At 29.0% G+C, this 15,983-nt stretch overlaps 4 protein-coding genes across 8 annotated transcripts; 1 reads left to right on the top strand and 3 right to left on the bottom strand.

The window, feature by feature from the left end:
- Nucleotides 1-199: 199 nt before the first annotated feature.
- On the bottom strand, nt 200-3,795 carry Ets97D (DNA-binding protein Ets97D). 3 transcript variants are annotated; one of them, XM_003694082.3, is made up of 6 exons: nt 3,426-3,795; nt 2,911-3,208; nt 2,696-2,846; nt 2,531-2,607; nt 2,219-2,453; nt 200-2,140 (listed from the first exon to the last, which is right to left on the bottom strand). In XM_003694082.3, exons 1-6 carry the CDS (start codon nt 3,461-3,463, stop codon nt 1,623-1,625), a joined length of 1,317 nt encoding a protein of 438 aa, XP_003694130.1. In that variant the 5' UTR covers nt 3,464-3,795; the 3' UTR covers nt 200-1,622. The 3 variants fall into 3 exon arrangements, with proteins under 3 accessions (XP_003694130.1, XP_012342767.1, XP_086762104.1); XM_012487313.3 differs by having other exon boundaries at nt 2,911-3,197; nt 3,426-3,742; XM_086905978.1 differs by having other exon boundaries at nt 2,911-3,248; nt 3,426-3,731.
- A 565-nt stretch (nt 3,796-4,360) lies between these two features.
- On the bottom strand, nt 4,361-8,216 carry LOC100870618 (uncharacterized). 2 transcript variants are annotated; one of them, XM_086905977.1, is made up of 4 exons: nt 7,642-8,043; nt 5,804-7,515; nt 5,524-5,725; nt 4,361-5,411 (listed from the first exon to the last, which is right to left on the bottom strand). In XM_086905977.1, exons 1-4 carry the CDS (start codon nt 7,898-7,900, stop codon nt 5,149-5,151), a joined length of 2,436 nt encoding a protein of 811 aa, XP_086762103.1. In that variant the 5' UTR covers nt 7,901-8,043; the 3' UTR covers nt 4,361-5,148. The 2 variants fall into 2 exon arrangements, with proteins under 2 accessions (XP_086762103.1, XP_031772678.1); XM_031916818.2 differs by having other exon boundaries at nt 5,804-8,216.
- Nucleotides 8,217-9,175: 959 nt separating this feature from the next.
- On the top strand, nt 9,176-12,364 carry LOC100867967 (solute carrier family 35 member E1 homolog). 2 transcript variants are annotated; one of them, XM_086905975.1, is made up of 4 exons: nt 9,176-9,455; nt 9,527-10,022; nt 10,483-10,691; nt 10,766-12,364. In XM_086905975.1, the coding sequence occupies exons 2-4, from the start codon at nt 9,695-9,697 to the stop codon at nt 11,279-11,281; spliced, it is 1,053 nt and encodes a 350-aa protein (XP_086762101.1). In that variant the 5' UTR covers nt 9,176-9,455; nt 9,527-9,694; the 3' UTR covers nt 11,282-12,364. The 2 variants fall into 2 exon arrangements, with proteins under 2 accessions (XP_086762101.1, XP_003694132.2); XM_003694084.4 differs by having other exon boundaries at nt 9,253-10,022.
- On the bottom strand, nt 12,304-15,827 carry Grip (Glutamate receptor interacting protein). The gene is made up of 5 exons (XM_003694083.4): nt 14,511-15,827; nt 13,786-14,306; nt 13,265-13,584; nt 12,900-13,121; nt 12,304-12,737 (listed from the first exon to the last, which is right to left on the bottom strand). Exons 1-5 carry the CDS (start codon nt 15,028-15,030, stop codon nt 12,419-12,421), a joined length of 1,902 nt encoding a protein of 633 aa, XP_003694131.2. The 5' UTR covers nt 15,031-15,827; the 3' UTR covers nt 12,304-12,418.
- Nucleotides 15,828-15,983: the final 156 nt, after the last annotated feature.

Here is a 15,983-nt window from a genome sequence, read left to right as displayed (position 1 = left end):
TTTTCAAGATTGTTAATTTTTTATTTTATATGACTTATAAACTCGTTATTATTAAGCGTAATTATAAATATCCACAGAGAGGATGATAACGAAGAGAACAACTACATTAGCGACGATGCCTGGGTGAGGTAGTAGGTTGTATAGTAGGGAATGGAAATTCGCGATATACGAAGTCCACTGTACAACTTGCTAACTTTCCCGGTCGTCGACGCCGCAACATTTCATCATTCAACAACATCATCAAGAAGATAGTAATCATATCTTTTTCTCTAAAAAAAAGAAATACGCAAAATTTATCAAAACATATGCGTATTGATAACTGCGTGTTGATACTGAGTGCATATAGTTTTGTTAAAGAAAAACAAAGAAGATCTACCACCATAAGTGATATCCATAGATGCTATTATAAATTATTATATTATATATTTCCAGTAATTATAATATAATTATACATTGGCGAGGAGAACCATAATAGAACTATAAAAGGTGGTGGCTCCTCTTACATGATGTAAGTGTATGGATGTATGTGCAAATTAGAAGCGAATAAAAAAGGGAGAAAAAAATGAAATGAGAAAAAGGGCAATGGCGGGCGGGCTGATTGTAAAGCCTGCCGCGTCGCCGGTCCCCTGAGACCCTAACTTGTGACGTCGCGACCGATATCTCACAGGCTAGATTCTCTGGTATTGGCGATGAGTGCTGCCTTTTGCCGATCAAAAGTCAGTCCTAGTCATCAGAGATAGAAAACGGCCGGAAACGTCGACGCTCTGTGAACGAGGATGTTAAAGAGACTCGACATTCAAGGTCAATTATCTACTATTGTATAGTGCATCTTAGAAAGTTAATTGAAAGAATTTGTTACGAATATATAATACTTCAATATTATAATTTAATATGAGATATTTTATGATGAAAAAGAAGAACTCTGTAAAAATATAATTATATAAAATGTTAATAAATTAATGGGACACCTTTAAAGGATCTAGGATTCTAGAGGCCAAAGAAACACAAAAGTTCATATACAAAATATTTAAGATTTATTTATTAAGTTATAAATTATTTAATTAAAGTTTTTATTAGATAATGAGAAATATAGAAGACGTGTTCTGTTATACGCTTCATTTAACATGAATTTAAATTGCTTAATAATTTAACAAATAAATCTCTACTACTTTTTTGTTTACCAACTTTTGCATTTGTTTCTTTTGTCTTCTAGAAATCTTCCTTCAAAAATGTTCCACAAATATATTAACATCCTTATATTATTAAAATCCTTACATATATATTCTGTAGATGCATTTTAGCTTTCTTAATCTTAAATATTGTAATATATTAAAATCATACATCAGATTATAATTTTTATTCTTTACATATAAATTCTTTAAATAAAATATCATGAATGGAGTATGTTATTATATAATAAGGATATATTTAATTAACACAAAAAAATTTTAATATTAATCATTATATTAATTTTTGTATTTCGATGTACAATTAGATTGTCTCAACAATAATCAATTTTCGATTTTCTTTTATCTTCTATTAAATATGTACAATGATCGATGTAAAATATGTCGGAAGTACGATGATAAAAATCGTTGTAACCATAAAAAAATAGCATATCATCAGAAATATCTTGCGCCCTCTTCTACCAATCTACTTAACTCCGCTGCTGAGTAACCTAAGACCTGTTTTAAATCACATACAAATTTATACACAAATCGTTTCCCATGTACTTTGGAAATCATGTCTCCATCATAGTAATAACGCAATGCGCGACTTAATTTCTCGTAATTCATTGATGGTTTATTTTTACGTGCACCCCAAAGTTGCGCCACTGCTTCTGGTTGATTTAACTTAAATTCTCCTTCTGTCCCAACCCATTGAATAGCACTTCTATGCTCACGATCCGTTAATAATTCCAACAAGAATTGCCATAACTGTATTTGACCACTATTAACTGAACGACTCGAAGTTGCTATAGTAATAGGCGTGGCATCAATGTTCTCCAAAGGAACACTGACTACTCGAGCTTGTTGGTTCACCACTGGTCGTGATTTTGTAATTTTCTGATTGCGAACTTTAATAGTTTTATCAACATTATTTTCTGTAGGTGACACTGGAGGATCTTTCTGAAGGACAGCTATAATGTTATATAATTAATTATGTATTTGTTATTTATTTGATATTAATTTTGATAAATTTTGATAAATATACATACCAACAAATTTACATTTTCGAAGTAATTCTAAATGCGTCCAAAATACTTCTCCTGGATCCAGAGGTACTTTAGCTTGAAATTCTTCCATAGTGAGATTACACAATTGTTGACCTGTGATGTTCCAATCAGCTAATCTTACTGATGCCAAATTAAACTGTCTAACTGCCCACTGAAGCCAGTGTTTAACATGAGTCTGTGTCCATTCTTTTGGATCAGCTGGAATTTTTAACCGTTCCTGTATAATATATACAAATGTCTAGTTAAGATATAAATTACGTTTAAATTTAATATTTAATTTTATAAATATTATACCTGTTCTTTTTTATATTGTGGATCAACCAACCATCTTATAACATTTCGTTTACTATCTTCATTAATAGGTGTAGATGCTAAATCATAAAATATATATTAAAAAATCATATATAAAAATATATTGATAATTTATAATTTTCTTTCAATAAGTATATTAATATGTACCATTATTTTCTGCTAATTCTATATAATCTTCTGCAGGTTTTAAAACATCCACTATATTTATTTTCCTCTGTGTTGCTTTTATCTGAACATTTACTTGAACTAATCCTTCCCCTTGTACACATTGATCAACTAAATTTTTATGACTCTCTAGCTGAAAAAATAAATGTAAGTTTATTAAATTTAAATTCATTCTATTGATTTATTGCATTTATTACCATTTGCGTATCTTGCAACCAAAAAGCATAATCTGTCAATTCTACTCCTAATCTTTGTTCTAATAAATTTCGTAAGGTAGAAAGAGGCTCTCTGATATCCATATGTTGCATTAGAACACCTTCATTGCAATCTTCTCCATTTGCAGAGCCTTCTAATGCAAAACTTGGTTCTACTTCTAAATCAGAACTTTCTTGTTGTAATTGGGCCATTATATCATCTTCTTGGGATAATATAGCTTCTGGTTCCATTTTAATTCGTTTTATCATAGCATAATCAGAATCGTCGTCTGTGTCAAAACTATGTATAATAAACAAATTTTTATACCCAACACTATAAGCTAAATATATATATGTTTGTGTTAATAAGTAAGAATAAATTCATAATAAATTTAATATTAATATAATAAATTTCTAATTACGATTAGATCATTGTAAAAAAAAAAAAAGAAACAAAAGAAAAAAATAAAAATAAAGAATTGTAACAAATATGTTTTGTAAAATTCAAAGAAACTGACCTCTTGTCAGAACTCTTTCGTCTACTTTCCAAATCCATGAGAATAAAGTAAGACTATTAAGTTTCTATTATATTAAATATTATTGAACTTTAACCTTTACAAAATAATAATCACTCTTATGAGGTTACAGACATTTTGTAACAGGTGCATGATCACAAACTGTATATTACTTAAGATGCACCGACTCAAATTTGAAACCAGTTTCTTTGTAGATTGCGTCGTAGTAAAATGCAATCTCATATAAGTATTTACTTATATATTATTACAGTGTATTTAGGTACAAACCAGAACAAGAATGAATTTGGCAACATTGTCTTCTTCTTCCTCTTGAACTTTCATTTTAATATAGTAATTAAGTTACTAGAAGTTACTAGTTTCGAATTTTTATAATTATATTTAAATTTTTTTTATTTATTTATAATTGTTCCATAATAATAGAATGAATTATTATTAATAAAGCAATAAAATTTTAGAAATTTATATATTACAGCGATTTTTAACAATATAAAAGGAAAGAAAATATCGAATTAAAAAAAATCAAATTATAAAAACTTACTGTATATGTATTCATTAGAAAAATTGTTAAAAATAAAATATTAATTTTTATAAATGATATTACGTTTATAATTAATAATGAAGGAAAAATGTAATATATAAATTAAACACTTAAAATAAATCTATCTAAAATAAATCTATTTTTTTAAGATAATATTATATATAAAATTATACATAACTCAAATAAATATTTCATTTCAAAAAAAAAAAAACAAAAATTTTTAAAACTACAACAAAAAAAATTAAATAAATATTTTATAATATATTCTTTCAAAGATGATTGTTTGTATTTTTTGATCATAGATGTATTTTTAGAAAAATAAAAAAATTTTTGGAAATATTTGTAAAATACAAATAACATTAAACAAATATAAACAAAATTATTATACAAATTATTTGTGTATTTATATTTAATTTTTTTTATAACATTTTCTTATTAATCTCAACATTTTTTTAGTTTTATCAAATAATAAATCTTAAATGTTTTATATATCTACATACTGATGTGTTTTACACATTATTTTTTCTAATAAAATATATAATCATAGCCTGCATTTATATAAATAGAGTTAGAATAGATCTAAGTGAATATAAAGTATGTATAAGTATTTGATTTATGTTTATACATATTTATATGATAAAAATTTTAATTAATTAATAAAAATGATTTTATACAATTTAATATATATTCATAAATAAAATATGTAGTATAATATAAAAATATATATATAACTATTTCACGATATAAATTTATAATTAGTTAACGAGTAAATCAGGATATGATTATATGCACAATATACAATTAATTTAGTACAATTTTAGAATATATTATCTTAATTTTTATATGAATTAATAAATATTTTTAATTATCATTTTTATAAAAATTGTGATGTTATTAGTCCATTAAAATTTAAGAAATAATAAATATCTAATTACAATTGGCAGTGATTATTATGAAATGAAATTTGTCAAAAATTATATTAATTATGATTTGAGAATATTTCTATTATATAAAAAAGAAAAAAGAAGAAAGAAAGAAAAACAAAAAAGAAAGAATTCATAGAACAATAAAAACAAATTATGAAAAAGGAATATATAAAATGAAAAGATAATTCTACAATTTTCTCAGATTCAAAATAAACTCATAAAATTGAGAATTAAATTATTATTATTTGCTTATCCTGAATAAAAAACTTTTTGTTTCGTCCAACAAAGTTAGAACAGATTGTCCGGAAAAGTTTGGTAAATCCGCAATAGCGCCACATTCTAATAATTTTTGCGCTACTGATACATGATTATTTTCAAGAGCATGAAAAAATGGTGTTCTTCCTGAACGGTTATCCTTTAGATTCACTTCTGCTCCACTTTTTATTAATGCATTAACTCCATCTATATAGCCATTTAATGAACAATAGTGCAATGGTGCCATTCCTTAAAAATACACAATTACAAATCATCAATATATTTTGATTCATGCGCCATTTTTTAAAACTACACATAATTGAAGATTTAACATTTTGATTTATTTCATTATAGTATTTACCTAATGAATCCACTCGATTAAGTAGCTTAGGATCTATTACATAATTTAGTAACTGTAATAAAAATGGAGATGATTGTTTACTAGCTATGATTATTGCAGATTCATGAAGAAGTTCTAATGAAAGTGGTTTTGCTCCAGCTTTTAATAAAAGATCCACTATATCATTAGATGCATTGCTCTTAATTGCTAATTCCAAACTTGTCTGAAAAGATATTATAAATATAAAAGAGTTTTTTTTCTGTTTTACATTAATTATATCAATAAATAAATATGAGCTTACCATTCCATCTTCTGTTAATGCATCAATATTAGTTTTTGATGCTTTTAAAATTAATAATAGTCTTTGCAGTTCATACAGCTGATTATTTAGTACTGCTCGATGTATATTTAACATCCCATTATTATCCCAATGCTGCATTTCTTCATAATCTTTTTCTATTTGCACAGAGACTTTCTTATATAAGTAATGTGGTGTTGATAATACTTTTTTTACTCTGTTTACATCATTATTGTCATTAAAGTATTTATTAAAATAATCTTCTAAATTTAATGTATCTTCTAAAGATATTGAAGACCATGTAGGGTTTACATTCATATTATTATTTTGTTTAGTTTTAGGTTGTATTTGTATTTTTGTTTGAGTTTGTACTTCTTTTATAATAGGAAGAAAATCAACAGTTGAATGTTCTATTTGTTTTATTCTTTCTAGAACAGGCATATCTTCTTTCACTAATATAAAACTTTTCATATCAAGAAGTCCAAATACATCAGTTTGAATTTGAGAATCATGAACTGTTTTTAATTTTTCAAGTGGAGTAATTGGAATCTGTTTTGCTATACCTATGCCACATTCTGCAAGTGCATTTAAAGCTTTAATTTGTAATTCTTCATCTTTTACACTAATCAGTGCTTCTTTAATTATATTTAAACAGTCTAATAATTTTTCTTTTTTCATGTTATAATTAATCTTTTCAACATTTGTTTCATCAAATTTAGACTCATTATTTAATATATTATCATTGTTACAAATTGTTCTATTTTCACAAAGATCTAATTTATTATTTACCTCATTAAATATACTTTGAGTTTTCTTATCTATATTTTTATTATTTACAGGAATATAACTTTCTTCTTGTGTATTATTAGAATATTGTTTTATGTTATTAGAAGTTGCATTTTTTTCACATATTATTACAACATCGTCTTCATTACAATCATTAATTTTATTATTAAAGTTTTTTGGTACAATATTTGTAGCTTTTTTTATAATAGTTTTATATTTTTTGTTTTCATTAATTCTTGAATTACATAGATTATTATTTGATTTAAAGATTTTTTCTGAAGAGAAAACTTTAGAATAGTTATCTATATTTAAATTAGAACATTGTTTTTTATTAGTTGCTTTCAAAGAGATTCTATTGACATTAACTTTAGTTTTACTTACTACATTACTAGAGACAGATAATTTTTCACATTTTACCAGAGGAAATTTTGATTCTGCTAATTGAGTCATTGAATTTTTAAGATTTGATATATTTGTTTTTCTCAAGATTTCTGGTTCTATAATTATATTATTATTACCATTTATTACATTTTTTTTATTATTCTTGAAAATACATTCCTCTTTTTTAAGTAAAACTTCATCTTTTTCTTTGTTTATCGATGTTATATTATTATTTATTAACTGCATAGTTTTTGGGGCAGTATGTAATGATTCATGTCCATTCTCGCTTAATAATAATAATTTATCATTTTCACTTATTTCATTTACTTTGGCTAAAATATAATGTTTTTTAGATATACTCTTATTTTTATTTTGAATTTCAGCCGATTTCTTATTAATAGCTATTGATAATTCTCTAGGAGTTATAGTTTTTACAATGAATTGTGGTTCTACAGCACAATGTTGTGCTTCTGTAGGAAATTTCTGTAAATCTCTATCATATGATCGAGATCCCAATGACTTCAATCCATTAATGTTATCTTTTGAAGCTACAGAAAAATTAACAGCATTATTTTTTTTATAACTTTTAATCTGTTGATTATAAATAATCTTTTGAGTATTTAATATGTTTTTTTGAGGCAAAAATTGTACTTTAACTTCTCCTAAATCTTTACCATCTCTTGTTTTTACTCTTAATTTCTTTATACCACTTGTAGCCAATGTCTTTTTGGTATTTAATCCATTCAAATTATTATGTACTTCTGTATTAGTAATTTGTTTGCAATCCTTTGGTATAAAATTACATTTGGATGAATTAATCATGCTTGGAAACTTGTGAGGTAAATTAAATTCCCGTTTGCATTCTAAGACAGGAATATTAATATTTGTTACTCTACGATATTTTTTTAAAGGTGGCGGATGTAGAGAATCCATTTATGTTCAGTACAGGCAGAATTTCAAAGACTTATGAAATTCCGCGTATAATAAATAAAAAAAAATTTTAAAGTATATGATCACGTTTTGAAATATATTGCACTTAACCTATACAGACAATAGTTGAACACTTATTTTTTATAAATACACCATTATTTATATGATAAAAAATTATTTTTCATAGCAGAATCAACTTTCATTCAAAAATTGAAATACGGCGATACATAATTAGGATTAACCGTTTTATATAAAACGGGACATCCTTGTATCGAAATCTATTGCCATCTATTTTAATGTTTTGAAAACTATATTTAGTTAAAAAGTTTCTATTTAATCTATATTTCATAAATTTTAAATTTTATTAAACTGTTAAAAAATAAAATTTATTGATTGTAACATTGAATTAATTACAATAAAATATAAATTTTTAATAATTTTTATAATGATAAATATCGATAATACTTTATTAAATATAAATAAAAAAATATGAATTTCTATTAATGAAAATAATGAAATATATTTCTAGTAATTTTCATAATCGATAACATACGTTTCATTCTATTATTAATAAATGAAAAATTATAAATTTCTTATAATAAATTAATAATAGAAAATATAAATATTTTTAATATATTTGCATAATAATTCGAAATAAATATTTTATATCGAACCATAGTCTTATCATATAGTTAGGTATAACTCATAATGAATATATATTCCATAATAGATTTTTCGTCAATATATTTTTTGCAATTATTAAGTTACTAGTTTATTAGTTTGAAATCCGTAATTTTTTATAATTTTATAAAATTGCTTGTAGCAATATATATTATTATTTCAAGTTACATAAACAAAAATTGTATATAAATATAATAAATTGATTATAATTAATGCAATATTTACTTTAATATTCAATATTTAATATTTATAATAACTATTTTATTCTTTTTTTTGTGTATATATATAATATAATTGTTTAATAGAAACTTTAAAATTATAAAATTAAAACTTCAAAATTCTTATTTTATTTTATCTTTTATTTTAATTTTTAACATTAATTTTTAACATTAATTTAATATTAATTTTTATTAGAATAATAATTTATAGTAATAAAAATATTAATTATAATATTATATTATAATTTCATATTTAGAATTAAAATGTATTTTTTTTTAGATTTTACTTATAAAGCATTGTTCATATTTAGTAACTTAATCTGTTGTATAAAACATAGAAATTAGTATGATAAGTGTTGGTATTACTGATAATAAATTTGTTTTTGATGTTGAAGTTACTGTGCATTTCATTAGATAATTAAGTAGTTAAAATAAATATATACAAATATATAAGCTTTTGAAAAATTTTTATTAAGAAATGATTGTATTCTCTTCTTAAGTATATATTAATATTAAGTTCAATCAGAATAGTATTGTATTATATATTATAAAATATTCTTTGATCAATTTTTGTTTAATCGACATTTCTATTATGAAAATCTAATTAATGTGGAATGAAAAAATTTTAACTCAAATATCATTTGACAGAAATCAAGTTGGTAAATATTCCATCAGGTTATATGATTCGTTGTTAATCTCACTTTAAAGCGTGCGCCACGTGTTCTATTAGTGTTGCGCAAGGAGAGAGGGAAAATTTGTTAGGAGGGAGAGAGAAATGCCAGCTGTGCTCAAATTCCACTCGTGGCAGTGGCTACGAATACCGATTAGTTGTGAGAACTGGTTGCATAAACGTATGGAGTGAGAATACAGAAACAGAATACAGGTTGTTCGCCTAATCATGGACGATCGCCGGAACAGCCGTGAAGTGATTACCATATTGTTCCTGTGCCTTCTCTGGTATGGGATTTCAAGCAGCAGTAATGTAGTGGGCAAAATGCTGTTATCGGAGTTTCCCTATCCGATGACAGTGACTATGGTTCAGTTAACCTCGATCACGGTTTATTCAGGCCCATTCTTTAATCTATGGGGTGTAAGGAAATATTCAAATGATATTCCCTGGGGATATTATCTCCGGTTGATCGTACCACTCGCTCTAGGAAAATTTTTGGCAAATGTGTTCAGCCACGTCAGCATTTGGAAAGTGCCCGTTTCATACGCTCATACTGGTATGAGATATTATTTTGACAGTCACGTGTATGCATGTCTATATGTTTAAAAATAAGCAAATACAAGCATTCTTAATTTCTAAGAATATAAGAATTAATGTCATGTATTACTTTTATGTCAATGCTTATATTGTGATAATGACGATAATCAGCTGATTTTATTTGTTTATTCACTGATAAGAAATGATTTAATATTTCTTATATTTGATAATTATATTTTTGAGTTTTATATATTTGATATGAGTTTTATTGATAAATAATCTGTTAATGAAAAAAGTAAACATTTAAAAAAAAAAATATTCTATCTAAATCTATTTTTTAATAATAATTATATAGATTTCTTTTAATTATTGCACAATAAATTTTCAAATGCATGTATTTTAGAAACAGTTTATAAATATATTATTTATTTTTGGTTTTATAAATCACATGTATTAACTGAAGTTTGGCTCTGTCCCAGTGAAGGCTACAATGCCCTTCTTCACGGTATTTCTCTCAAGAATCATATTGAAGGAAAAGCAGACTTGGAAAGTGTATCTTAGCCTAGTCCCAATTGTGATAGGTGTAGCAGTTGCTACACTCACAGAACTCAGCTTCAATATGATTGGTTTATTGAGTGCCTTAGCATCTACTATGGCATTCTCTTTGCAAAATATTTATTCTAAGAAGGTACTTATCTTGGTATAATTTTACCTTATATCGATAGATTTACATATAATATAAATAATATATTAATTTTTCAGGTGCTACATGACACAGGAATACATCATTTAAGACTTTTGCTTATTTTAGGCCGTTTGGCATTGATATTATTCTCCCCTATATGGTTATTATATGATTTAAGGAGGTTGATATATGATCCAGCTACTAGCGAATCAGCAGACATAAGTTATTACATAATAGGCCTGTTATTCTTGGATGGTGTGCTGAATTGGTTCCAAAATATTATTGCTTTTTCTGTATTATCTATTGTTACCCCTTTAACTTATGCAGTTGCAAGCGCAAGCAAACGAATCTTTGTAATCGCAGTTACTTTGTTTGTTCTTGGGAATCCAGTGACATGGTTGAATATATTTGGAATGACATTAGCCATTCTTGGTGTGTTGTGCTATAATAAAGCCAAATACGATCAAAGAATGGAAAAAGAAGGTCAGACAGCGCTTCCCAAATATCATGATAAAAACCGTAATGGCAACAGTAGTAATTCCTTCATGGTAAACGGATGGACTGGAAAAAAACAACAGTTGCTTGCAGTCTAGTCTGAATTGTTAGATTCATTTTATGTTTGACAAGTTCATATGAGTTTTTTCTGCCAGTGAATGATATTTTAGCCATAAGGATTTGACTATTTATATGAAGAGTTTATAATGGGAAAGCTTATAGTTAGGTCCTATAATACTAGTTAAAACAATATTCACAGATCAAAACTCATATGATGGCAAAAGTATTTATACATATATGTGTATATTTTTTATTAGTATTATTCTGCACAAAGGTATAATTTGCCTAGTATTCGAATTTGGTTGTTTTTCTTTTTATTCGTTTTCGAGATTATTTTAAAAACGTTTTTATGTTTATGTTATCTTGCTTTTGACGGGAAAATAAACTTGCTGGCAAGGTGGGATATATATATATATAATTTGCAAAATTAATGTTTATAGCTAATTGCTGGGTCAATTAGCCTTTAAGATTGATGACATTCCCGCGTCGCGAAAACAATAATGAATAGATAGATATCCGGTTTCAATCGTACTCGATCGATATCGAACGGCGTTCATATAATATTGATTAGGTTTTAAATTAAATACTTTCCTCCAGCTATTAGCTCAGGTGATATGATATATAGATAATACGACTCAATTTCATCAATTTGTTAGATTGTTACAATATTTTAATCCTTTATGAAAATTCCTCTTAATAATATTCTGGGAAAATTTCTATATACTATGGATTATTATTAAAATAATTTTTTTTTTTTATATAATATTTATATTAATTTATGAATTATAAGAATATAGTTGATGGAACGAATACAGTGAGGTTCTAGATATCGTAAAAGCACGAAATGGTTTTTTGGAAATTAATTTAATTTAAATCCATTAATCGTAATCCTATTAGAATCAGGAATCGAGTGCCTTATTATATTAGTTCCAGCAATTATACCTTCTTCTATAAATTTTCAAAATAATTCATAGAGGATTAAATACACGTTGTTCTAGAGGCGTATGTTTTGGTATGATATGTTTTGATGGTATGCGTGAGTTGTATGCAGGAGAACATGTTCTAGCTAAAAGCAATCTATACATTTATTTTTATAAATAAAATACAGGTGTGTACAAAAATATACCAGATATATTCACCACCATTTTCCATATTACACTTTGATTCGCTCTCCTTTACAGAGTTTTTATAATGTTAGGAGGAGATACTGATCGTGCTATGGTGAGATCTAAACGTGGACCAGCCGCAGCAATCAATGGAACAGCCAAACAACAGTCACAATCTTCCGTGCTAGCCTCGTTTACTCGAAGAATTCTGTCATAAGGTTTTAAAACACCGTCGCACGGTCCCCCAGGTCGAAGACGATTAATATAAACTCCACGTTCGTATAGACCATCAGACACTGAGAAGCCAAAGTCCTCGTACACTGGGTCTTTATGCAAGGAGACATGGACTATTTGTTGTGGTCTATCTGGATTATTGCATTCTTGTGGTCTAAAAATTAGAAGAAAAAAAAAATTAAAATACACGATTATTTTTAGAAGTTTAAGTCAAAAATTATATTCCAGAATATTTTAAAAAAAATTTTATAAGTTTTACAACTGTTTCTATCTATAATATTTTATTTATTTATTATTTATATCTATTATATTTTACCCAGGATAAGGAGGCATAGATAGTTCTAATTGTCCACTATCCACAGAAGCAGTGTCCCAGAGCCTTAGAATCTCCGGACCAGTTCCATTATTCTCTCCCAGTTCTCCCCAAGAATCCACTGCACTATCTACGCTTGGTAGACTCTCTCTAGCCGGTCGAAGAATTCCTGGAGAATATTGTTGCACTGAATCGCTACCTATGATCGAGTCCTTGCAGTATTCTCTATAAAATTCAGTATGTTTTCCATTATTTCCTTTTTTATCATTTCATCTTTTAGATTTTTAGAAAAAGATATAAAAAGTAATAAATTAAAAAAAGTAGTGATAGAAAATTCTATATCCATATTTCTAGATCATAAAAATTACCTTGCTTCTGAAATAGGATTCGGTTTCCTCACAGTCAGAGAGATAACAGAACTTCCTGGTCTATGTAACAATTGTGCGGCTTGTCGGAGGTCGCCAGGGTCTAGTTTTTGTCCGTCTATTGCTAATAATCTATCCCCTGGTGCTAAGCTGCCAGTTCTATAGGCTAAAGATCCCTTGCGAACCTCGCTAATGATCAAATCTTCGTTGACTGTGAGGCCCACATCAGGCTGGCCGCCTACAGGTCTTGCCACACGCACTGTGAATACTCCTGAACTAGGTACAACTGGTCCACCAACTTTGTATTCTATCACCAGTTCCATCTTTCAGATAAAAAAAAAAAAAAAATTTTAACTTACAAATGATTAAGAATTAAAATATTAATTTAAAAATAGTTTTGATAATTTGGCTCAAGATTTGGATATTAAAATTACTAAGAGTTTAAAAAGGTAAAAATAATGGAATAAAGGATAATATACTATATTATATACTATAATTTATTTATAGTATATCGATACACGTACTACTTGAGAAGTTTCCAAGATACCAGTAACCTCAGCTGGTTGAAGATCTCGAAGCATTTTACGATTAATTGCAAGCACTTTGTCTCCAGGAAGGAGTACTCCACTGCGTTCTGCCGGACCTCCAGCCTCTAATAGACTAACAATATAATTTAAACGGTCCTCGGTGAGCTTTAAAGCTAGACCAAAACCCTTATGATCCGGTCTGAGGACTACAGTTAGGCTTTCCGTAGTCTGCAAAGTCTGATTAGAAGTCTGCTGCGCCTGCGGTTGCGCCCTTCTTTTTACGGTTCTCTGCGAAGCACTGGGAGGTCTAGGTAAGATCTGCAATCTAGCTATGCGGGAATCATAATTATTTCTGAGTAATTTGGCAGCCGTCACAGCATCCTGGACAGGAGTTTCGTCCACTGCCAACAATTTGTCGCCAGGTTGCAAAGCTCCACATCGATCTGCAGTACTTGCTGGTCTTAAACTTTCAATGTACACTCCGTTTGGCGTTTCTCTGACCGTCAGACCTAATTCTCCTACATATTATAGTAAAAATATAAAATTTGATCGCTTTATGCAATTACTTCTAGGAGCAAATGATTAGTTTGTCCATATATTATCAATCAAATAAATTTATCAAATTAACACACACATATATATATATATATATATATATATATATATAGTATAAATTATTTATTTAGATTAGAGGAGGAAAAAGAGTTGATAAATTAAATTACCCGAGAGTCCACGTTCTAGTTGCACCAACAAGGGACCGGAAGTAGCTGCCCTCGCCTCTTCCATGTTAGCAACATCATATTCAATAGTCAAAGAAGCTACAGGAGCATCAGAGCTCCTCCTAAGCGCCCTTTGAGCCTCCGCTAAGGTCAGACCCCTCAACTCGGTATCGTCTACTGCTAATAATCTGTCTCCAGGCCTGACTCTTCCTTCTTTAGCCGCTGGCCCATCGGACTTCACCCCGGTAACCACCAAAGCCCTGGAAACTCCACCTCTGAGGGTAACTCCGAGACTTCCCCCCTCACGTTCCACCCTTACTTGGGCAACTTTGGAGGATACACTGGAAGGAGTGGATACAGGAGCGTCTTGATCATCTAATAGCAAAAAACTGTATGGATAATAAGACTGGGGTGAGATCTCGTCTGGTCGAGCTGAATCTGAACTGGCAGACGTGGCCACGCTCCCTGGCCTAGCACGATTTTTGTGCGAGCGCATGCTGGTCAGCCTCAGCGAGCTGAACATCCTCGACTATCTAATCTATCCGTAGAATATTCTACCTGCCACTGTTGCTGTTTCCAAATCGAGCAATCGTTACCATTGCTGGAGAGGCAAATTTAAGAAAATTCTGATTCAAATATCCTTTTTTTTTTAACCATTCCCTTGGAAATATTCCTATTCTAATTTGGCATGCACGAATCATTCAGTTCATCCATTTATTATCCATGGCAATTCTGATCGAATTGAATTTTACAAAATTGATGATTATTCAAATCGGCGTGAAATCGATTCGAATATTTCCACGAAAAACGTTCAACCTTTTCGCGAGATCATCGCACTGATATCATCTCACTTATTCTCACCGTGATGATCAAACCGCGTAGATCACACACCCACTAAATTGTAATAAATATTCATTTTAGGAACGATTAATGTGTCGAGGGAAAAAAGTGGAGACGAGGAGCCGGAGGAGCGGCAGCAGGTCGCCGAGGAGCCGTCACGGATCGGCGATGATTCTTATTGCTCGCGGCGTAAACAGCGCGTCTGTGTGTCTTTGTTCGCGGGTTCGAGGAGCCGCCGAGGATGGAAACCCGTCGTGAAGCGAGCGTGGAGAGAACTGTAACGAGTGGCGATGTTTGTCGAAAATAGCCGCACGATGTAGGGCCGCAATCGCGGTAGTGTCGGATCTATTTATAGGAGGCGGGAGGGAAAGAGAGAGGGAAAGAGTGTGCGCGGCGCCCCGCAGTCGCTGCACCGTCAAATAAGTCTGCACTTCTCGTTAAAAGCTTCGATTTCGAGCGTCTGTGCTCCCTCGAACGTCATAAACTTGTTGTATCCTCTTAGTTCCTGGCTTTATCTCCCTTCTGCCACCCGTTTACCCCTTCCCGATTTCACGGGCGGGATCCCCTTTTATTTTTAGTAGCCGATATCCGCGACATCGGATGAAGTAATTGAAGCTTAGAATTATTTTACGCAGC

Source organism: Apis florea, unplaced genomic scaffold (genome assembly GCF_048593485.1).
Source record: "Apis florea isolate Af1SG1 unplaced genomic scaffold, ASM4859348v1 contig_2492_pilon, whole genome shotgun sequence".
Lineage (NCBI taxonomy): Eukaryota > Metazoa > Arthropoda > Insecta > Hymenoptera > Apidae > Apis > Apis florea.
Note: the sequence above shows the minus strand (reverse complement) of the source record. Positions and strands in the feature narration are given on the sequence as shown.